This window comes from Daucus carota, chromosome 5 (assembly GCF_001625215.2).
Source record: "Daucus carota subsp. sativus chromosome 5, DH1 v3.0, whole genome shotgun sequence".
In the NCBI taxonomy this organism is placed as follows: domain Eukaryota; kingdom Viridiplantae; phylum Streptophyta; class Magnoliopsida; order Apiales; family Apiaceae; genus Daucus; species Daucus carota.
In genome coordinates, this window is record NC_030385.2 from 29462764 (window position 1) to 29488099 (window position 25336).

At 33.3% G+C, this 25336-nt stretch overlaps 4 protein-coding genes across 4 annotated transcripts; 3 read left to right on the top strand and 1 right to left on the bottom strand.

The window, feature by feature from the left end:
* Positions 1–5313: 5313 nt before the first annotated feature.
* Positions 5314–11910, top strand: LOC108223408 (potassium channel AKT1). The gene is made up of 11 exons (XM_017397660.2): positions 5314–5620; positions 7166–7531; positions 7618–7675; positions 7772–8089; positions 8180–8425; positions 8536–8634; positions 8732–8764; positions 8856–9041; positions 9147–9341; positions 9444–9519; positions 10949–11910. The coding sequence occupies exons 1-11, from the start codon at positions 5448–5450 to the stop codon at positions 11818–11820; spliced, it is 2622 nt and encodes an 873-aa protein (XP_017253149.1). The 5' UTR covers positions 5314–5447; the 3' UTR covers positions 11821–11910.
* A 244-nt stretch (positions 11911–12154) lies between these two features.
* LOC108223409 (uncharacterized) lies at positions 12155–18042 on the bottom strand. Its single transcript, XM_017397661.2, has 7 exons — positions 17927–18042; positions 17609–17822; positions 15408–15493; positions 15183–15329; positions 14362–14485; positions 13075–13361; positions 12155–12442 (listed from the first exon to the last, which is right to left on the bottom strand). The coding sequence occupies exons 2-7, from the start codon at positions 17811–17813 to the stop codon at positions 12350–12352; spliced, it is 942 nt and encodes a 313-aa protein (XP_017253150.1). The 5' UTR covers positions 17814–17822; positions 17927–18042; the 3' UTR covers positions 12155–12349.
* Positions 18043–21655: 3613 nt separating this feature from the next.
* On the top strand, positions 21656–23330 carry LOC135152848 (protein FAR1-RELATED SEQUENCE 5-like). Its single transcript, XM_064093973.1, has 3 exons — positions 21656–22548; positions 22785–23061; positions 23139–23330. Exons 1-3 carry the CDS (start codon positions 21656–21658, stop codon positions 23328–23330), a joined length of 1362 nt encoding a protein of 453 aa, XP_063950043.1.
* A 125-nt stretch (positions 23331–23455) lies between these two features.
* Positions 23456–24315, top strand: LOC108221533 (protein FAR1-RELATED SEQUENCE 1-like). The gene is made up of 2 exons (XM_017395405.1): positions 23456–23704; positions 23935–24315. The coding sequence occupies exons 1-2, from the start codon at positions 23456–23458 to the stop codon at positions 24313–24315; spliced, it is 630 nt and encodes a 209-aa protein (XP_017250894.1).
* Positions 24316–25336: the final 1021 nt, after the last annotated feature.

Consider the following 25336-nt stretch of genomic DNA (forward strand, 5'->3'; position numbering starts at 1 on the left):
TTTTTGTTTTATTTCAAATTATATTTAAATTTTTTTTAAAAAAATTACTTTTTAATTTTAAATTTTTAAAATTTTCCCGATTAATCGGCGACCGAACAGCGATTAATTGGCGATTAATCCCGATTAATCGCCGACTTTTAGAACACTGGTGCTAAGATATATATTATTTCATGTTATTAATTATATTTATTTCACAAAACAAATAATATTTGATTTTAAATAAAATATTTAATATATAATACAATAAAAAATTAATTGCGTACATACGATTTTTGGAAAAAAGATCAAGTAGGGGACACCCGTGTGGAGGGCGACCTGCCCACGGAGAAAATCAATGGGGGTCGCCCTCATCAGGGGCGACCTGCACACGGAAAATTATTCCGTTTGGGTCGCCCGACTATTAATGATTTAAGCTGATTAGTTTTGAAAAGTTGAACGTAGGCTGGTTAGTTTTGAAAACTTTACGTTCAAACCGGTTACTTTTGTAAGGGAGCCAGTCATTTTGGATGTCTCTGTACAATCCAAAAATAATACTCTCTTTAATCCATTATATGAGGAGTTTGACCTTTTACACGTATGTTTAGGGAGGTTTGACCACATAGCAAACATTAATATTTTTATAATTTTTTTTAAAAAATAAAAGTATAACATAAATATTTTTATTCAGAAAAAAAATTACAAAAATATTATATTTGCTATGTGGTCAAACCTACTAAACATACGTACAAAAAATCAAACGTCATATATAATGGACCTTTGAAATGTTATTATATTCACTACTTTTTCAACTATCTTTAGCCTTTTTCAACTATCTTTAGCCTATAATAATATTACACTCAGTGATTTGCCGTGCTAATTTTTTTCCACATTTTCTTAGTTTCCAAGTCTCACCACAATATATATAATGACAATTTTAATGTGAGCAATGACTTAAAAAAAGGGTTAATTATATATTTGGTCACTGAAGTGAGCTTAATGTATCAAATTGATCACTGAACTCAAAACGGTATCAAGATGATCACTGAAGTGGCCATAAATATCAAACAAATACCTTGAAATATAAGTTCAAAGTAAAAGTAATATTTATAAAGCTTTACACATTATTTTTGAATATTACCAAAACCAAGTAAAAGGTTATGACTTCTAATATTTATGATAATATATTTAGATTTTATCAAGTTTATTTATTATTTATTTTTAATTAAAACAAAAAAATAACTATAAAATAAAATATAAATAATAAATAAACTTGATAAAATGTAAATATATTATTTTAAATACTAGAAATCATAACCTTTTAGTTGGTTGTGGTAACATTTAAAAATAATGTGTAAAACTTTATAAATAATATTTTTACTATTGGAACTCATATTTCAAGGTACTTGTTTGATATTTATAGTGATTTTAGTGACCATCTTGATACCGTTTTGAGTTCAGTGATCAACTTGATACATTAAGCCCGTGACCAACTTGATAATTAACCCCTTAAAAAAAACAGGTGAGCAGTGACAAACTTCACGCCATTGAGGAATCAAGAATAAATTTTTGTCATTTATAGTAGAAGATAAGTTTTTATCATTTAAATTATCAAATTATTTGTGTAATCAAGAACAAACTCTTATCACTTACATGATACACTCTCATATATGCCAAAAACCTTTTCTTAAAGGAAGAAAAAATGGGAATATCACATGCCATTATAAAGATCAACAAATTAACAAATTAATTGCTCAAAAGGACACTACAATTTCTGTTAGTCAATTACTCCATATAATAATTCTTAATACTCCTGCCTCCAGCCCAAACATCCAATCCCATATGTATGGAGATTTCAACGGTTTCAATCTTGTCATATGATATATCCATGTGAGTTAGAAGACACTGAACACTGCATAAAGTCACTACTAGTTGGTCGGAGGTCTTCTCTGCCACTATGTGTTTGTCATCCTCAATCCTCATCCCTTGTTTTTTTGTAATTATTTCTTTAAGCTTTGTTTTTAGCGATTATTAAGTACAAAGAAAAGGTCTTACACGATAATACTATTTATTTACAACTGTTTGAAAAAAACACATTCTATAGCTATATACAATTATATATGACAAGTAAACAAGATATATAATATAAAAAACAAGTGGGAGTGAAATGAGGAGCTCTCGTGCCATCTTAACGAACCAACCGTGTAACACCTCAGTCCCACGTCGAGGCATTTGAAGACGAACCAATCGTGTAACACCTCAGTCTCATGTCGAGACGTGTGAAAGATTTTAATTCAATTAATAAGCATAAGTACAACTGCTAGTTGTACCAACAAATCATGATCTTTTGGGAGCCTGTGCTGGCTTGTGAATTACTTAAGTTGTTGGAGTTGAGCCAGTATATTTAAACTTATTTTCGGATTTGGAATTCGGGACTTGATTAGATTTCCGAAAAAAAATCGAGAGTCTGAGCCAGCTCTTGAAAACTTGATTACTCAAGTTGCCGAAAGTGAGGGCACGAAACAAAGGTTGACTAGAGAGCACAATGGCTAGAGAGAGGAACAAATCATGATCTTTTGCAGTTGTGGTGGGATTGTGAATGACCCAAGTTTTTTGTTGTTGTAATTGGAGCAATATATTTAGACTAATTTTCGGATTTAAAATTCAAAATTTTACTCATTTTTCGAAAAAGACTCGGATATGACCAGGTTATCACAAACCGGTGTCAAAATAAGCTATTGAGGTCATACTCCTGTCTCGTAATAGTCATCCGTGTACATTATGGTGTTTTTACTTTGCAATTTATATGGAGTTTATTTCTAGACAGAATAAAATATGCATGATTTAGGCCGACCAATTCCTTATTTTTATTATTGACTCTTGTTAACACAATATTTCACGAAGTGGCTAGCTAAAATTAATATTTTAAGAAAAATGCAAATAAAAAAAAGTTCAATTGCTATATGACAATCAGAATATATCTGTGTATTTTTATTTTTCAGGAGGTTAAGATTTATGAGGATCAGTCGCACAATTTAAGACTTGTGACAAATCAAGATTTGTGAGGATCAGTCGCACGGGAGTGAAGATAATACAAACATATAAACAACATAATTTAAGTACCAGGAACAAAAATTAGATTACGTAGAGGATGTAAATGAGATTTATATGAACGATGTATATGGTTTACATGGTTTACAGGACATATTTTATAATAATAATTCTATAAATTTGTTATCCATCGGTTATGTTTGTAAGTTTAACACAATAAATATAAAAAGGAAAAAAAATATTGATTCAAATTATATCAATTTGACAAATAACTTTGCTACTAATTAAAATTAACTGAAATTTTGATTCACAATAAATTTAAGAAATTAAAATATATTAATATATGATATAGATTTCTTTAAATCCTCATATCAGTTATTAGATTTTTACACTTTAAACATAGTTTGTTAAGAATTTGGCTGGTTTAAAGCCATCATTAGATAAACTTTTTAAATTTAAGATATATTTTAGATATAAAATCATTATCGTTAATAACTGTATGCTATTACTATAAAAAGTATCATAAATGCCCATTAGCTTCCTCTTCCCCTTTTATCTTATGAACACCAAGATTCCCATTTCCCTCTCAGACATATAATCCCAAGTATTAATGAAGATATGTCCCGTTGACGTGATTATTCTTTTTCGATTTTTCCTGATATGTGTATCACTATTATTTAAAAAGCATAATAATTCATTTCAACAATGCAAAATCTTAGTTAATGAAAAATTCAACTTGAGAATATAAAATTTGAGATATCTACGTGCAACTTGTGTCTACACACTAAATATGAGTTGACTACAATAATTACTTAAAAAAGAAAGTGAGAACCAGAATCCTGCTCTGTTTATATAGACAATGACAGGCAAATTTTGATGTTTTTATAATTTTATGTTTTCTAGGTTATTGTATAGTTTATCCAAGTGTTACATAAGATAAAATAATTATAATTTTCAGTTAATGAAGATTCCTAGCAGTGATAATTTGACTGATACTAGTGAATGAAAAACATTATAATTCCAAATGAAATCAAATTTATAACACATTGACATAAATTTATATATACTATAAAATTAATTATAAAGAAACGAATGGGCCTATGCATGCATTATTGATACGGCTTATACAACTAATTGAAAACATTTTTAATTACTGAAAATATATTTAAAATGTCTTCGTCAACCATCATCTCACACACAAAAAAACTATACTATATATCCCCTATAGGATTGCATTTTGACAATTTTAAACAAGGAAAATAGAAAAAGAAATTAATTGGGGCCGGTAGGTCCAAATTTAATATACCATGCATAGCCTCTGGACTCTGGAGTCTGGGCTACAGATTGATCTGCTAACTACTTTTTTCAATAGTAATATGTGAGTAATAAACATAGGAACTGTATCAACTCATCAATATGTTCTGCAAAAAAGCTTTAACGTGTCATCGAACGCGGCATGGATGAACATTAAAACACGGAGTAGCGATTTTCACTAAATACAAGATCATATCATGTGCACCCTGCTCTGCTTCCCATTGATGTACTCCCTCCGTCCCTTTTTACTTGTCCATTTTGAAAAGATAACGCATCTTAAGAAAATGTTAGGTGGATATCTTGTTTTCATACATATCCCTAATAAATTTAATGAATTAGATAGAGTTGTGTATATATATATGCTAGTCAAACATTGGAAGTTGTTACATTTTGAAAAAACATACAAAAAGTTGTTTTGAAAAGAGAAGTGGACAAGTAATTTGGGACAAAAAAAATTTTCAAAAGGGACATGTAAAAGGAGACGGAGGGAGTATGTCTTAATTATGAACATAAATCATGTTAAAATAGTAAGGATTATTAAATATCCACCCGATTCATTCATGGACAGAATTCGTGAAAAATAATTTTCAATTTAGGTATTTTGATACTTTTGAATATTTTATTTGCAGACTATCGATAATTTTGAATATTGTCAAAGAACACACACGAATTATAAAAAATATATATGTACTAGTGACTTAACAAATAAGGTTCCCTCCGCAGCAAAAATAGCAAAAACAATAATAAAAATAATAAATAATCAAATTATGGGGAGCGGAAATATTGTAAAAAGTAAAAGTTAGAGAGGAAAAAAGGGGAAGTTGTCTTCAAAACGAAGTTTGTAAGCCTGGGAGAAAATATACAAGTAGATAATTCGATATAGCCGCGAAAACAAATACGACCCTTTTCTCTCCATAAATACATAAGCTCTTTCTTTTATTACCGTTCCCACGTTTATATAAGACCTGATTCTTAACCGCCTTCCATACACTTGTTGTCATAAATTAACAACGCAAACTCTCTCTCTCTCTATCTCTCCTGACAATAACTAAACAGAGAAGAGCAGCATAAATACATAGACATCAATTACTGATCGGCGGCGAAGGATGTTCAAGGTGCCGGTGATATGCGGAACGGAGTTAGAAAGAGAGATAGAGCTTTCACGTGACGGAAGTCATTACAGTCTCACTACGGGTATTCTACCTTCTCTCGGTGCACGCAGCAACCGTCGTGTTCAACTCCGCAACTTCATCATCTCTCCCTATGATCGACGTTACAGGTCTCTCGCTTTTTCCTACCCTCTTCCAATATATTTTTTTTCCGAAGATCAGTCGGGACTCTAGCCTAGGCTTTATTATTCGGTCAATGTATTTATGTGTGTTTGTCCATTCATGAATAACCTCTGAATCTTACTACTACTAAACTATTCATTGTTCATTAAGCAGGGAGTAGTTGTTTCTCTGCAATTTTTTACTCTTTGCATTGATTTCTCCAGTTGCGCTATTACTGCCTTATATTCCGTGTCTTGTGAATCACGCTTTTTTATTCAATCCTGCAATATCTTCTTCTTGGCATTCTCTTGAGACACTATTATATCATTTGTTACTATTATTTTTTATTCTTGTTTTTTTTTACCTTATATGGATATGTGTTGTGTTGCGGGCAACCAGCTCTGTGGCAAATATTCAGAGTTCTTGATATATTTAATTTATTCTATTTTTGTGTAGAAAAAGGACTAAAGGACTTAAACCTAGATGATAATTACTCTTTCCGTCCCGTTTATTTGTCCATCAATCAAACTTCACAACTATTATGTTAATTAAATGGGACGGAGGGAGTAATATTCTATGAGTCTTCAAACTAAGCTATCGACGAACATTATGTTAATGGTTCTGATCTACATACAATTTTCATGCTTCACTCAAACCCCACCACATTTCAGTACCATTCTTTTTCGCTTTTTGATGGAATCTTGAATCTTTTCATGTGAAGCCTATTCCATGGTCTAAATTTATTTTAATTCTGTCAACTCTATACAAAAGCAAGATTTCTCCCCTTTCTGCCTTCACTGTTACACATTAATAATTATGAATGTATACTGCAGATGTTTAATCAATGTATCTTTAATTGGTTCCCCACACGGGTTTATATGTTTCATGGTTAGTCGCCTAAAAGTGTTTTATCAACAGCAGTCTGTATGTTTGCTATTGGTTCATTTTGTTATGCTTGTCCATAGATTGTTCTTACATGTTTTCACATTTTCTTTCTGCTCTAAATCTTTTTTCTGTTCAAGCTCACTTTCTTTGATGGTGTTTTTATTGACTTTGAACATTCATGAATCAAGCATTACTCTACATTTGTTTATAATAGTTACTATTATTATTATTATACTGTATCTAAAAGTCTTTGCCACCGTTTTTTTATATTTGTTTATCAATCTTATATTTCACTGAATCTACCCTTCACCTACTTGTATTTTCGAAGAGTCATCAGCTACTTTTGAACATTGCAATTTTGTTTGGAGATTCTGACTTCCCGTGCTGATAAAATTTGATGATAACAATTAAACTTTCAAGTGATTTTCGAAGATCTTTCTTGAATTTATGATTCGATGTGCATACGATGCCATTCAATTTAATTGGAGATAGATAATTTATACCACAGTTGTACTCTGTAGTTAGTGTTTATCGAAAAATTAGAGCATATAACAAGAGTATCGTTCTAGTGTTGAATGATCACACTCTCTATTGGTCGATCATTATTATTTCCATTTCTACTGATAACAATTATGCAAAGCTTGATAAAATTGAAATCAAATTGACAGGTTTTGGGAGACTTTTCTGGTTATTCTGGTTATTTACACTGCCTGGGTGTCCCCATTTGAGCTTGGTTTTCTTCACAAAGCACGACCACCACTCTCTGTCCTTGATAATGTTGTAAATGGGTTTTTTGCCATCGATATCGTACTTACTTTCTTCGTAGCTTATCTTGATAAAAATACCTACCTCCTTATTGATGATCGCAAGCTGATTGCTTGGAAGTATGCAAGTACATGGTTGGCATTTGATGTCATATCTACAATACCTTCGGAACTTGCTCTGAAGATTTCCCCATCACCTCTTAGGACCTATGGTTTATTTAACATGCTCAGACTCTGGCGGCTTCGTAGAGTTAGTTCTCTTTTTGAGAGGTATATTTCATTTCTGCTAATTTTCAAGGGTGTACAAATTTTCAGTTTACTAAATTGTGATCGTATTTATTCTTGAACTTATACAGACTGGAGAAAGACCGAAATTTCAACTATTTCTGGGTTCGATGTGCGAAGCTTATTTGTGTACGTATGGATGGTTTTACTCTTACTTTCTAGATTACCTGCTGTAGAAAAAACACAATACGTATATTAATAGAATATCATTAATTCATTTTACAGGTTACCCTTTTTGCAGTTCATTCCTCTGCCTGCTTTTATTATCTTATAGCAGCTGACTATCATGACCCTTCGAAGACTTGGATTGGGGCGTCCATCACTGACTTCAAGAATCAAAGTTTATGGATTCGCTATGTGACGTCAATTTATTGGTCCATTACAACTCTCACAACAGTTGGTTATGGAGACTTGCATGCTCAGAATACAGGGGAAATGATCTATGACATATTTTACATGCTTTTCAATCTTGGGCTAACAGCTTATTTGATAGGAAATATGACCAACTTGGTTGTCCATGGTACCAGTAAAACCAGGCAATTTGTGAGTAGTCTGTTATAGTACAAATTAACATTTCTCGTTCCATTATTTGATCTGTCAAGTCTCATTGTCATTTTTTTATAATTTGAACAGAGGGATACCATTCAAGCTGCATCTAGTTTTGCTCATAGGAATCGACTTCCTGTTCGACTGCAAGATCAGATGCTTGCACATTTATGCTTAAAGTTTAGAACAGACTCTGAAGGGCTTCAGCAGCAAGAGACTCTTGATACTCTCCCAAAAGCCATCCGCTCAAGCATTTCACATTTCCTGTTCTACACCCTCGTGGATAAGGTTTATTTGTTTCGAGGGGTGTCTAACGATTTGCTCTTTCAGCTGGTAATTTGATTTGTAGATTTCCAAAGTTATGTGCTTGTGTGTCTTTGTAGCCCCTTTATTGTAGAAGAAGCTTATTTTCTTATTAATGCAATGTCACGTCTGTGCTGCAGGTTTCAGAGATGAAAGCTGAATACTTTCCTCCCAAGGAGGATGTCATTTTGCAAAATGAAGCACCCACAGATTTTTATATACTTGTTACAGGAGCAGTTGTTAGTTCCTAACCTTAAATATTCAAGACTTGGAACTTTAATTATCTTTAAAGTGTTTGGTTAACAACGATATATGACTTCTGTTTTAATTTTACAGGATTTGGTGGTTCTCAAAAATGGGGTCGAACAGGCAAGCATACTTGAATATCATGGCATGTTTCTAGTCCTCTCTTCTTGCATTATGGTCAGCTAACATTATGCTGTTGGCAACTCAAATACAGGTCGTTGGCGAGGCAAAAACTGGTGACCTTTGTGGTGAGATTGGTGTACTTTGTTATAGGCCTCAACTCTTTACAGCACGCACCAAAAGATTGAGCCAGCTCTTACGTTTGAATCGCACAACATTTTTTAATATAATTCAGGCCAATGTTGGTGATGGGACGATTATCATGAATAATCTCCTCCAGGTTTGTGTGTTGTATATGTCGCGTGTAAATTTGAAATAAACCCTTTCTCTCTTGTGAAATTTGTTAAAGACCATTAACATCATTTTGTTTTATTGGTGGTTGCAGCATCTGATAGAGGAGAAGGATCCCATGATGGAGGGAGTTCTACTGGAGACAGAGCATATGCTAGCTCGAGGGAGAATGGACTTGCCTCTTAGCTTATGCTTTGCTACACTTAGAGGAGATGACCAACTATTGAATCAACTTCTTAAACGTGGCCTAGATCCAAATGAGTCGGACAACAATAATAGGACAGCTCTGGTAACTTATTTCTTCTTTGCAAAGTTATTTTTACCAATTATCGTTACTTGATTCTTATGGAAGTTACTTTTACTAACTTCTGTCTGTGTAAACATATTTCAGCACATAGCTGCATCCAAAGGAAATGAAAACTGTGTGCTACTATTACTGGATTATGGAGCAGATCCCAATAGTAGAGGTATTTATTTATCCATCAGTGCTAAAATTATAAAAAAAGTAACATAGTTATAAAAAGAAGCAATGGTAGGTCAGTTGAGCTTTTTTTTGCTCCATGATTACTTGAAGGTTATGTTATTTATATGTATTGTAATCCTGGAGTTACTAGAATTTGCATCTATTTTCTTATATTTGATCCATTAAAATAATCTTACAAACTATTTATGATCACTCTGTATATATTTTGAAGGACTATTAGTCCTATGAGAATGAACTAAGAAGCGACTGAAATTTAGTTTACAAGATGATTGAATGGATTATATCATTATAAATATGCTAAAGACCTCAAAATCAACTCCATTAGAAAAATTTTAACCAAAGCAACAGGTCTATGAACACAATTGACTTCCAGATTAAGTACTATTAACATATGTCAGTATAGTAGAAAACATCTCAATTATTGCCAGCATGTTGCACAACCCACTAGGAACTAATATAAGTCGTAATGTATTATGTTACAAGTAGCATATTTGATGATTGAGTTTCTTTTATAAGATATCAGCATAGTTGGTATGTGTTAAGTGTATATGAATCATTTACATAGTAACATCTCTAAGCTGTGATTTCCTTCTGGTCTGATATGATCTCTGCAAGTCAAGGCACCAAATCAAGTAATCTGAGACATAAAGCACTTAGTTCGGCAACACTGTTTTTGGGAAATCTTGAGTTGACCCTATCATCTTCTTATGGGGACTGTTCATATGATTTTCTGAACATAACTTCTGGGCTGGAATATCATATGTGCATCCTAGTTACATGCTGTCCTGATCTGTTCATTGGTTATGACCAAAGAGTAGAATATAAAAAAAATCTTTACGTGTTATGGATAATATTAAGTATATCTATACAAAGTATGATTATCCATAAAGTATTGCTTAATCAATTGAGTATGAGGGATGAACAGTCGAATTTTGAGGGTTGACTTTCCATATTTAAGCAGTAGTTTAATATGCAGCAGGTTAGTAGTATACTACTAAAGTCGGTTGAATCATGGATGATTGGATCACACATTAATATAGGGAGGCATGTCCCAACTGTATGTTTATTTTTATTTATGAATCTATAGTAATGTCATTTTTCCTGCCAACATGACTTGAATGCCTCCTTCTTTTACTATCTAGTTAATGCATGTCTACGGACACGAAGAAATTAATAGGTCGTATATGATACACAAGACTTCCGCATCAGACTATAGTATTGTCTAATGAAGGTTACTATATAGGTAGTCTCGGTTTAGGTTACTATATAGGTAGTCTCGGTTTTATCTTTTGTAAACTGATTGTTTAAATGTGTTTCGACTTGTGACCTACAATAGCGTATAGACACTATATATATTTGCAGAATGTCATAAAAGAATTAACTTGAACTCCTTTTCCCCAACCTGTGTGCAGATTCAGAAGGGAATGTACCACTTTGGGAGGCCATGTTGTCTAATCATGAACAAGTGGTTAAAGTGTTGGCGGATAATGGTGCTGTAATATCTTCTGGTGACACGGGATATTTTGCTTGCATTGCTGCTGAACAAAATAACCTGGACCTGTTAAAGGAAATTGTCCACCGCGGAGGGGATGTCACTCGTCCTAAGAGCAATGGAGCGACAGCTCTCCACGTTGCAGTTTGTGAGGGTAATGTTGACATTGTTAAATTTCTTTTGGACCAAGGATGTTATGCTGATAAAGCTGATGACCATGGCTGGACTCCAAGGAATTTAGCTGAGCAACAAGGACATGAGGATATTAAACTTCTTTTCCAATCCCCAAAACCTGAAAGAACTCAATCTGCTGATGTTCAACTGCCCGAGGAAAAACACGGGGTTCGTTTTCTCGGGAGACATAGAAGTGAGCCAACAATACGGCCTTTCTCTCATGACAGAAATGGAGAAGGGGAGTCACTGGGACGTGCTAGGCGTCGCCGTGGTAATAACTTCCATAACTCACTATTCGGGATCATGTCATCTGCTACTGGTGAGGAAAATGACTTGCTCTTATCTGTAAATCAAAACAGAAGTGCACTGAATGTCGCACATTACACTGCCAGAACAACAGTTAGTTGCCCTCAGAAGGGAGATGTTACCGGAAAGCTCGTGTTACTTCCACAGAGCTTTCAGCAGTTGCTTGAGATCTGTATGAAGAAATACAGGTTTGTGCCTACTCGGGTTCTAATCAAAGATGGAGCTGAGATTGATGAAATAAATTTAGTTAGGGATGGTGATCATCTAGTTTTTGTTGGTGATCTTACAGTTAACGGTGGACACATGAGATAACAGATGTTTCAATTTTGCCGCCAAACTCTGTAATTCTCTGTATGTATTTTCTACATTTACAAAGGAAATCTGAGTATACACTTTTAATTCTTTAAATTTTTGCAAGTTAATCTAGGAAACAAGTGGAAATTAATAATTACCTCTTTCTAAGCACAACATATTACTGGGACCAGCAGATTGCTAATTCTTTATTGTTCTAGGCAATACTGTACAAATATCTCTAGCTTATGAAATTTCTATTCTGGACAACGGTCAGCTAGTAATATTCATATTCTCAGTTCTAACTGGTAATTTGAAAGAGAGATGAACAAGCATACATAGTGGGCAGCAAGACTTGTCAACTCCATTGAGAATCTGGCGACTCCATTCAAGTAATCATCAGTAAGAAGTACATAAAAAATGTAACATTCCCTTACAAAACTATATATACGACAATAACTTTTCACAAAAAAGCCCTTCCAAACGCGTATTTTCAGAATACAGCTTCCAGACCAGAGTTAAGAATGTTCGCAGCTCTAATTCCACAAGGCTATAGAAGCTTCAGCATTTTCAAGCGCGCTTCGTGCTCTGGATCCAGTTTTGGAGGAGTGTAACAGCCATGAAGATCCTTTACTATGTACTCCTGGGAGATTATATAAAAGACATTTAATGGCAAAGTATATGACTACAATTTTACAAATCCCTAAAGTCTTCAACCGTTCTGTTCTTTCTATGGCAATCAAAAATTAGTTAACCAAATAGAAAAAATATGTCATCAATTTTTATCTGATGCTATCGTGCTCACGATGCGACAAAGGTTTTTCTAGAATACAACTTTACAAACTTTTCCTAACATGTTGAGCATTACTTTTGTACATGTGTTGCTGATAATTAGAACACCACCCCCCCCCCCCCCCCCAATTGAATTATTTTTTTGTATAACGTGTCCCAATAGAAAAACCCATAACTGAAATTTTTTTTGTATAACATGTGTTGAACAGATAATGTTGAGCACAGGCAACAGGTTACTGAACACACATTATAACTTTTCCGTATAACATGTTTTTAACACAATTATAACTAAATGATGTCTTGAACCCATTTATATATGCATTGAAATATCATTATATGAAAATTTCAATTTTTCATATGTAATATGTCACCAATATGTTCTTTAATTATTTGATATAAACAAGGTTCAAGGACCCCCCCCCACCCCCCCCACCCCCCACCCCCCACCCCCCCCTCATACAAACAAAGATGCAGACTCATCACCTGCGTAAGCTCCCTTTTGGTGAGGATGTGGTAGTGTCTCTGCCAGATCCTTTGAATGGCCATTGTGGCAGCAAGGAAGGCATATGCAATGCCAAGAATAGCAAAAATTACAACAAACACGAGAACCAGTGCGAAGCATGCTTCCATGGATGCAGGAAAACAATCTAGGATTCCCCATCCATAACAGCAGTTCTGGCAGCCAGCCATTCGAGGATCACTGCTGTTAAAAGAGGAGCAATGCAGTATGAGCCCGAAAAATCCAAGCAGCACAAGGAAGCCCAGCACTCCTGAAAGACATTTACTCAAGGTTAGACTATTATATACCGACCTTAACTGTCTAACATCCAAGATCTTGCATAATTAGTTAGACTGATTTTAATAGACGAAAAGGGAACTTATGCTGTGTTCTAGAGTTTTTTTTTTATGATAGAAAAGAAAGAGACAGATATAATTTATTCAACATGTTCCTGAGAGATATTTTGAGAAGGAAAGGATAAGAAACCTAAGATTTGGAAAGAAAACTCTGTCCAACATAAAATCACTTTTAAGAAGATTTGGAGAAAAGAAAATAATCAAGTTTCCTTTCTTTTCTTTCCTTTTTCTTGAACTCGGGAACACAGCGTTACTATTTTATGTTCACTATATTAGTAAGCAGTTAGTATAACTGAATTTGTCGTGCACTCATTCTAAGCTCATAAGTTCATCCAACCAGACATTAGGTATATGATCCATCTTTTACCAATGTTCAATGCCAGAGGAAAGTTCTGTAATAACTCTTTTTTCTTTCCTTTCCCCATGTTTAAAAAAGCTTTCATGAAGTCTATATTTGGTCCAGGCCTCCTGCCTATACACCCAGATAATCGAGTATAAGACTACTGCTACTGTTACACCTGGGAGGTAGCGGATACTCCGGATAGCCTATAGTAAAAGAAGTATAACTATACCTACACCTGGGAGGTAGAGGTTATCCTCCATCTTAATAACTTGACAAAGACAAGTGCGTGTTAACTCAAGAAATACTCAAGATCAAAATTGAAGGACTTAGATGGAAGGTAAGAAACTGAGAACAATAAATAAGTTCTAGCACCCAAGCGAAAACTGCTAAACACAATGAGAGGCCAGCTTGATTTTTCAGCACTTCTAAAGGCCAAGTGACATCTGTCCAATTTCATTCAAAAGTGTTAAAATAAGTCAATAGATGATTCACCCTAATTAGCCAGTTATACCCCTCCCTCTATCCCCCTCTCTAGCCTGATGTTTATCAGATATAAAGAGCTTGAAGTTCACCTATAACATAGTAGAATGGTATAGGATGCTTTGAAAGTAAACGATCCCAGCTATCATCAAACGAGTTCCTAAAAGATCCATCCTTGTCCAATAGGTACGCCAGACCAGCGATTACTGCAATCACCTACAACAAAACACCAATTATATATTAAATAGGGGCCATCAGTTCGATATTTATAGTCATAAACATATTTTAAATAGATGAGATTTTGGAGAAAGGGTCCCTAGAAGTATAAATACAGAGGAAGACACAGTGCATCAACAACCACATGTGAAACATAGAAAATGCAAATATTAAACAACACGGGCAGTATATTAAGAATGTAAATCCAGGGTAAGACCTGGAATAACCTTTTGAAGGATATAACTAGTCTCCAATTTGAGGGAAGACAGAAGTGAAGTGAAACTACTTTTACTCATGTGAAAGGAAAAGCAATAATACCTTCCAGATCCGCTTTACAGCAATCACTAAATATTGATGATACAAGACACAAAAAAGACACTTGCGTAACAACACATATGTAATCAACTGGACACTCGTGACTTTCAGGTATATAGATTTATTTTTAAGTTTAAGAGTAATAAAAAGTCGGGACATTTTTAAGCTGAAACTATTAAATAAAGAGGAAATGATCTGCCTGAGAGAGTAAATTGTGTTAGGCCGTCCTCCTTAAAAATTTATGAGAAAGTCAAACATGGGCATCAGACCAGTCATCTTTAATTTATCATATAACATCCAAGGGACAAAACATTGCTAGAGAAAGTTTCAGGCAATTAATTTTTTTTTTAAAAAAAAGATGAAACAAAATGCATATACTCACAGTTTGTACTGCTAAAAACACAAGGAACACATCTCTCGCCACAAAGAGTCGAAATTTTATTTTGCGCCACGAGTTGTCCTCCAATTTTACAACTTGAAGATGAAACTGAGCTTTACAAGTTGTACAATGCGAGAATGCAAATCCTTCCTGTTTTAAAATATCACATAAATAACCTCCAGAATATATCTTACAAGCAACTTTAAGGATAGGATTTATTTTTATCACCTTGACTGAGCGCCAGTGATCCAGGCATATGCGGTGCACAAACTGCTGGGTGCCTTTGCACATACAGGGAGATATCAATTCACCATCTAAGGAGCCAACAAAAGAAGAATTATCATCAGAGATGAGATACACGGCGCAGGATAGGAGCAAACAAAAAGGAGATATTCAATATGTACGCATAGTAATTTACTACTGTGTTGGAAGAAAACAAAAAAAAATGCTAAATAGAGCACATAATATACTGTTTCTAAAAAAAAGTAGAGGAAGAGACCTCATCAGATGAGGCATGCCCCTACTCCAAGTTGCCTCACCCAGGGAAATTGAGGCACTTCAGTGCACCTCTTGCCTATGCGAGTGCCAAGGCTCACCATTAATAACAATAGAGAGCAATGGTATAGGAGGTCCAATACAAAATATATTTTCTTTTACTTATCCATTTATCTTCTTTTACTTATCCATTGCCCATTATCTAGTAAACCGTGACAAAGTATATTGGAATAAAGACCCCTCCACAATGACATAGCATAATATATAACTGAATGCAATGACAGTATACAGTGGATACATCAAGAGCAGGAGAAGGATAAGAAAACTCGAAGAATATATGTATATTCACCAAGGAAGGCCTCACATTTGACATGTTACCCTACTTTAGAATATAGTTTAAAGAGGATTAAATGAAGACATAGCTGATATAAGCTAAATGTAAGCCAAATTGCACCACAACCTGTTACTCCATAATCAATTAAACCCTGAACTAATATTTGCACAAAAACTGCCCACCAAATAATGATACTACCAATATTTTGTGTTCAGTTGACATCTACTATCAATAATCTTAAATATAATGCAGTGCAGCTATTTGAAGATCCTACACTCCCTCGCCACTTTCTTATCATTCATTGCCCTTCCCAGTGAAACCTGTCATCTTTACACTATTGTGCTCCAATGAGGCCAATTAACCTCAAAAGAGTGAGAAATCATAAAGATGTTCCAGTTTTCAGTTAATGATAGATAATGATAGCAGAAGTAGTGTGAGGAAAAAGGCATAGCTTTACTGAATCCTGTGGTAGCCCTGAAGAAAGTGTGCAGGAACTATGACCAAAATGGGATATTATTGCTAGATGGATCAACCTTTTACTGATCAAGATAATATCAGAACAATAACCGCTGATCCTTAAAGAACAATTCAAATTTGCATCCCCTCGAAGGCCTCCCAGTAGAAAAAGCCTCAAAAGTAGCTTAATTTTATTGGTGTGGAAACCAGGATAGATATAACCAAAAAATGGAGGGGAGGGTGGTAGAAAGGAAGTGGAAAGACGGATCACAGATGGAAAACAATGGGGGGAGAGGGATGACGAAGAAGAGTTACATGACATTATAATCAATGCTGATGCTCATTCAAGGGAATCAGCTAGGGGATTGTTGGCAACTGTATTCTGGACAGACGATGACAATCTCTGTTTACACACACAAATGCCTTGATATTGGTCTAGAAGAATGAGTTTTTGTGGCTTCAATAACAGAATTAACATTCTGGTGTAGTTAGTTTTAGCAAGTAGAGAAATTATATTCTGGTAATTGTTCAGGAAACGAATTGGATATTCACAACAGTATCGAGTGCATATCCAGTTTCTTATCTTCCAGTTCATGCACGAAGCTGGTTGAAGCCAACTGGCTCTTTCACAAGCTTCACCGAGAGAAGTGAAATAATAACAAAGAAAACCATCTAACCTACTGACCAGGGGGTTCAATTTTTTAAATCTTTAAAAAAACAATTTAGTCAAAGATCACCGAGTTTCGCTTATAATGCGCCATTTTCCACTCATCAACTCTCTCCTGAAACCATGAGGATCGCCTCAGCCAAAATTCAAAAAATCTACACACCAACGCCTATATGAGTCCCTTGTCTAGGTGGTCACTCTACAACACACATTATAGTCGCTCCATTTCGGGGGGGGGGGGGGGGGGGGGGGGGGAAGAAGTAAAAACTAACCAATAGAAACAAATGCAGTATTCATTAAATTAGAACTTCAAATAACAACATCAATTTTAAACCTATAACCGAAGCAAAAATAATCTCACATGGAAACCAAATAAATATTAATCATTTACATACCAATATTCACAACAATGAAACAAAAATACGAGTAATTCACGAAAGTTTCCATCATATTAAAATAATAAGGCAAGTAATTCACCATTATCATCATCGGCATCAACGTCACATTCGAGGCAAATTCGACAACACGGAACAGAGCCATCTTCGACATCATCCTTATCATTATCATCAACATGATGATCATCAACAACATCCTTTAATATCTCACTCCGATTATCAATTAGAGGATCTAAGTCGCTAGGGTTCTGATCATCAAATCGTTGTAACTGTAATTCACCTGTCATCTTCTTGTCCTTGTGAAAACAAATACAAATGAACTTCAATTTTAAACAGCCCTAATTACATCAATTAACATAGTAGAAATTAATCAATTATAGATTAGAGAGAGAGAGAGTACCTGATAATTTGAAGGATGAAATGATGAATGGCGTCAACGGAAAAACTGGTTGGTTTGTTCGAAGAGTTTATAAAATATTCTGGGCCAGCGTTAACAAGAAATATCAGGTCCAGCCCATATAGGGTTGGGCTTAACTAAATGAAATAATGAGTCATGCTAGAGAGTGAGAGAGTCGACACTGAAGAACGTTATATTTTTATATTTTTGCATGTAAATTAAAAGAGTCATTGCAGAAGATATAAAAAAAAAAAGAGTCATTGCAGAAGATTTAAATGATTAGTTGTTTACTTGTTTATATAATTATATAATTAAAGATACAGGATATTACAGAACAGTATATGGTATACATACAAATATACAATCTCTCCTAGCCAGATCTCAAATCTCTCCTCGAATTCATCGAGTCAATCGAATCATCAATCGATGATCCATTCAAATCGGTGTTGATCTTATCTCTATTGTTATCATTCGTTGATTTTTTTTCGTCTTTTTGTCCGTCTTTTTGTCCATTTTGTGAATAGAAACCCTAGTTTGAAGATTGTGTGTGGGTTGTTTTGTGGGATGCTGCTCTTGTTGATCTCGGCGGGCTCCAAAACTACATCGCCGAAACCCTACGTCCCTATCTTTCTTCATCATCGGATTTCTCTGGTACTTTAATATTTATTACTTGAAAAGAAACCTTTATAATCCTAAAGGTACGATTTTTACATCTTTTTCTTTGTAAATCTTGATTTGTCCTTTGATTTGTACGAGTTTTCGACTACTGCATTCAAAGTGTTTTGAGTTCTGCGGTGTACTTGGGTTGTGCTTCAACTTTGTTTGTATGATTTTGAGTTCTATTGTGTTGTTGACGAGCTGCTACTGAGATGTGTTTCGTCGCTGGTTTGTTTAGTTGTGTCTTGTGGGTTTTAGTTTCGATTTTCTAAAAAATCTGTATTTAGATTATATTTAGTGAATTGTTGTGTTTATGTTTCTGCAATTGCTGAGTTCGTCGTCTGAGTTTCGCTGTTCTGCATGTAATCGAGTCGTTGAGTTTTGTAGTGAGTCACAGCACTAAGTCGTCGAGTTTTGCACCGAGTCACAGTTGGCCGAAACCATTACATTTTTGAATCCGTAATTTATTGTGGTTGTTTGATTTTTAGGTAACATTTTAACTTTAAATTAGGTTGGCTTTAATTACGGGATCTTTTTTATTGACTATTCATTATTTGTCTTTATTAGCTTTAATTATAATTTTTACGTTTTAAATTGTGATTGTAATCGGATAAATACTCTTTATGAATATTTAGTACCATTTATGGGGGTCATTGATGACTTTATTGTGACGTATGGCTTTTAGTGCCATTTTTATGGCTTGTGTCAACATTTTATGGTCATTATATATAGACTTAATTACCAAAAAAACTATTAAATTTATGTGATTTTTTCATTTTAACTATAAAACTGTTTTTGTTGCAGAATAATGCAACTAGGTAATACAAAATCAATTCGACATAACCCAATTTTAATGAATCTCTAATCATGGTTAATTCATAACTGACATTAATGTCACATGTAGCACAAGACATCAATTTTTTTAATTAATTTTAAGATTTTACATAATCTATTATACATACATAAAAAGTAAGCTATATTTACATTTTCTTTTTGTGTATAAAAATTCAACTGATAAATTTTTATTTAGAAAAAATAATAAAATAAATTATGAAACTAAATTTTTTAAAAGTATTAAAATGCGTGTCAAACTCTCGTTATCGTATCATCAAAATATTACAAACTACCAAAATATTTTAATAATGCTAGTAATATAGTGTTAATAATCAAATCTGAATCTAACATCAATGACCAAAAAAATCCGAACCTAACATTAGTGACAAAAAAAATCATAGTTTAGTGCTAAATTTCTAAATACACAATAAGTTTGGTGGCGAAAAAATCTATTTATTCTTAAATAAAATTATCAATTCGATATAAATTAATATAAATCGCATGAAAAATAATCGATATACAGTACCTGATAGACGGTGGTTTCAAAAAATCACACTAACATCGTCGCCTTCGAACATAAGTTTTAGTACGCTCTGTGTTTGTGTGGATTGTGAATTATGATTTTGACTCTTAATGAGATAGTAATAGTATTAATAATACCCATGTACCAAATAATTTAATTAATAACTTGACAATATATGTAGCACCCATCTTAATTTTAACTTAACCATGGTTATGAACTAGTGAGATTGGGTTTTTAAAATAAAGTTTTTTAAAGTTGCTTGCATTATCCTGCAACAAATATACTATTATGGTTAAATTGAAAAAAACACGATAGTTATATAGTTTTTTTGGTAATTAAGTCTTATATATAATATTCTTAATTATGTTTTTTGGAAAGCATTTTTAATTATGTTTTAAACTCTATTTTTATTCCTTTGTTAAATTATTAAATTATTATGTGTCTAACCAAAGGATTTTTCTTTGGTTAGAGTGTAATTAATATTTCTTCTTTATTTTATTTCCCTTTTATTTTTGATATATATATTCTTTCGTTCTTGTTTTTTATTAGATTCTATCTTGTTTACATTAATTATATATATATATATATATATATATATATATATATATATATATATATATAGGTGTTTGCTCAAATACAAACTAATTTTTTGTACAAACCTACAAACTAAATCTCAGCCATTCATTTAATATAATATTTACATTAATCCTGACCGTTAGTTGTTGAGTATAAAAACTAATTTTAACACCCTAAAATCAAGGTAATTGTCTCCATTATTTACTTTCACTTTCTCTCTCTAGAATTTTTTTCTCTCTCACTGTGGCTGTAGCTCGTCTCTGTAGCTCGCGATATACTTCTTTCGCGCGTAATCTCTGAAATTATCTACGAGTTCGTGACATCTCTATGTGAACGTAATGATCTAATACATCACTATCTCTTTCTCTTTTATGTTTTTTATATCTCTATCGATGTATGTATCTCGATATGTTTATTTAGCTTTAAATTTTGTGTTTTGTTGTTTGTTGATGACTGCGGATATATATTTTGTTCAATTTGTTGTAATTCATGCTCAGAATGTATCAGCTGTAATTAACTTGAAAAATCACAGGAGTTATTGAATGCTCTGTAGCTTGTGTGATTTCGAGAAATCGTACTGTATAAATTTGTAGTTTTTTGTGTTTATTTTGTTGCCTAAAATTTGTAGTTAATGTTATTGTGATTTATAGAGTTAGACAAAGTAATCTGTATTTGAGCACTGAGTATGTATGTATGTTTAGTTAGTTTATTTTGTGTTGCTATAGATTTGTGGTTCATTTTTTTGTTATTTGTAGTTACAGTAACTGTGATTTGTAGTTGATATTGTTGTAATTTGTAGTCGTTGATGTAGATTTGTGGTTCATTTTTGTTATTTTCAGTTACTGTTACTATGATTTGTAGTTCATACTGTTGTGATTTGTAGTGTCTTTGTTTTGATTTATATTGCATTGTATTGTGTTTTCTTTAAAATTATATTGTGATTTGTATTTAAAAAAAATTCAGCTGATTGAATTATTTTTGTTTATTGTTCAGTGTCATATTATCAGGTGCTTAAGTGATTTGTAATAGAAGATGATTACTACAGATTTAGTGAAAATTAGTCACAATCAAGGTAAACTTTATTATGTGTTTTGATTTACATTTATGTGTATTGAATTGTAGTTATAGTTAATTGATTTAATATGATAGGTTCAAGCTGTGGGGACTCATCTTTTGTTAATCGTGGAGTTGATGATGCTTGTTCAGTTGTTAGTGCTAATGTTGTTTCTAACTCTAATGAAGAATCAGTGTCAAGTTATTTGGTATCCGCTGGTGGTCAAAGGTTGTATGCTCCATTCGACGTTCCTGATGTTTCGAAACCTGTAATTAATCAATTGTTTCAGAATTTGGAACAGGGGTTTATATTTTACAAGGAGTATAGTCGTTTAGCTGGTTTTGATGTTAGGTTGGGGACTGAAAAGAAAGATGATTTTGGTATAATTATTATCAAATATTACACATGTAGTAGAGAAGGTTCGAATGATTTTCGTAGTGTTTCAGACAGCACTGTCAGCAAATGTAAGCGTAGGAGGACTTGTTCAACGAGATGTGGATGTCGAGCAAAGATACTGTTGAAGCTTAATATGCAAAAACAATACTTTGTTTTGAAATTTGATGATTTACATAATCATGCTTTGATTGATGAATCTGGTAGGCAGTTTTTGAGGGCTAGTCGTGAAATGAGTATTAGTTCAAGAAATTTTGTTTTTGATGCGGGGAAAGTTAACATTGGTTGTAGTAAATCATTTAGTTTGATGAAAGAAATGGTTGGTGGATATTCTAATGTGGGAGCTACATTGAGAGATTTTAGGAATTTCAATCGTGATTTGAAAGAGTATGTTGGGGAAAGGGACGGTCAGATGCTTATTGATAAATTTGTAGGTTTACAGCAGAGGTCAAGTTCTTTCTATTATGCATATGATCTTGATGAAGCAGGGCTTTTGACAAAGCTTTTTTGGGCTGATGCAATTGGTCAGAGGAATTTTGATGTTTATGGTGATGCAGTTTCCTTTTATGCAACTTTCGATACAAATAAGTAAGTGACAATGTGTTTTATGTGATGTTTCTTTACTGTAATATGTGTTCTTAGATTAGACATTTTATAATTTTAATAACATTATGGATTTATAATTATTTTATGTCCAGATATATGATTTAAGAAATATTAGATGTAAATATTAGTGATGTGTGTTGTGATTTTTGTTGTTTTTTGGTTTAAATCCTTACTGTTGCTATTTAGTTTAGTGGTAATTTTATTTTGTTTGTTTTCAGGTATAATATGATTTTTGCTCCGTTTACCGGGGTTGATAATCATGATAAATGTGTAACGTTTGCTGCCTGCCTCTTGTCAAGAGAAGATGTTACACATTATACATGGGCGTTTGATCATTTTTCTAAAGCCATGGGGCATCATCCTGTTGTTATTGTGACTGATCAATGTCCGGCTATGAAGATTGATGTTCCTTCTTCATTTGGTTCTAAAGATGGATTGATTGCGAGTAAACACCGTTTGTGCATGTGGCATATTATGCAAAAATTCCCTATAAAGGTATTACTAAATATAGTGTTTTTTGATGAGAGTTGCATTATTAATATATTATAATTGTTTCGTATATGTTAATGCAGCTTGGGAATCGCTTATGTAAAGAAACTGATTTCATGGAGAAAATGAAAAGATATATATGGTCATCACATTTGGAGATTGATGAATTTGAACAAGGTTGGGAGGCAGTTATCAAGGAATTCAATTTAGACAATAACAAGTGGTTGTCTGATATGTATGATATTAGGTGTTCGTGGATTCCTGCATTTTTTTAGAGATAAGCCTATGTTTGGTTTGATGAGAACTACTTCTAGGTCGGAAAGTGAGAATTTTTTTTTTCGCTCAGTTTCATAAACAAGCAGATACATTGTGTGAGTTTTGGTTGCGTTTTGAAAGTGCAATGGAAAGACAACGAAATGAGACAGAAAGATTGGATACTGAGTCAAAATCGAGCTTGCCTCCTACTTTGTCTAGTTGGTATATTGAAGATGACGCTGCTGATTTATTTACTAGGACAAATTTTTACAAAGTTCAAGAGGAGATCCTGGCATCCTGTTTAGATATGCAGATAAAGCGTATGAGTGAAGAAGTGGATGGAGTGACCAGCTTTGAAATTAAGGATGTGAAGGTGAAGGATAAAATTTTTAAGGTATGTTATTTTTTTTGTTGAATATAATAGACATGTTAGAAAATATTTTTGAATATATTTGTGGTTGTTTTTAAACATAGTTCTGATTGGTCATGCATATAATAGTGACTGGTTATATTCATAGTAGTGATTGATGATGTTTGGTAATGATTGTTGTTGTTAAATTAGTATCAAAGTAGTTTTTAAATGAATATTTCTCATTATTATGTATTTCAATGTGTTAAATTCAGGTGTCAGTCAGTAAAGACCATGCTGTTTGTTCATGCAAAAAGTTTGTCATGTGCGGTATAGTTTGTAGACATAGTTTTTGTGGTCTGAAGCAGATTGGTGTAACTAGATTTCCTAGAAGTCTTCTTCTTAACCGATGGTCAAAAATTGCGGTTTGTGGTAGCTCATCTGATATGATATATTCTGATTACTTTAAGATGGAGAAAGTATCGGCTAAACTGATGAACATTTGGTTTGATTTCCGTCAAGTGCTTAACAAGGCTGGTGTGCAAATGGATGTTCTTGATTTTGTGCACAATACTGTGAAGGAGTTAAATATTGAAGTTGGGAATAAATTTTGGCTGGTGGTATTTTTTCTAAAAAAGATCACATTGCTGCTATGATAGGTGAACAACCTCAGGGAGAGATTACTGTGCTTGCTCCTAATATTTGTAAAAATAAAGGAAATTATTTTAAATCAACAAGGTTGATTAGTGAGAGAGAAAAAGCAATGACAAATGCCAAGAAGAGGATTCGGAAATGTAAAGAATGCCTGGCTACGACTCACGATTCTCGTACTTGTCCAAAGAGAAAAGAGGCACAAAAGCAAAAATTGTAATATTGTTTTTGTTTACTGGTGATATCTACTATTTTGAGTAGATGTGGATTTATTTTGAGATTATAATGAACTATTAGTATTTTTTGTATATACAGTGTTATGTTTTATGTTTCCTGACATAGTATTTTTGAATATTTATTTGCCAGCTATATATTATAATATAGTAGGTGGATACATAATGCTAGGACATAATTTGAATAATACGCTTTTATCATTAACTGTTAAATCATGTGTTTGTAAACTATATGAAAAGAATGATGAAGAGCATAATTAAATAAAAAACAATGAACAATTTAACAACATCAAAAGAACAAACAACATCAATCAAGAAAATATTTTTTCATAATCACTAGTTCATAAAACTTGAATCATACTCAATATGTAGATAATACTTGTAGATATATGATTAAGTACCAGCAGCATTCATTTGTTCAGATGTACAACATTCCACACAATTGCTAAGCAAAATAATTGACACAAATTTGTCGGATTAATAGTCATACAGATTTTTTGTTTTTGGACATTCAAAAGATATCAATTTGTCAAAGCCAATGTGATGATATTAGACAGACGGGTCACCATTTTTGGTGTTTGCTTCTTCATTGAAGACAGTGATCAAATTAGTTGCAAATTGAACTGTCTTTTTTGCAGAATCTGGTTTTTCATTTTGTCTGGATGTGCTTGTCTCAGCTACTCTGTGCTCCTCAACTGGTTTGGGCTCCTCAATTGGTGTTGGCTCCTCGATTGTTGATCTGAAAACTTTGTTACTTGCTAACAACTTTTGAGCATATTCCATGATTGGAGCT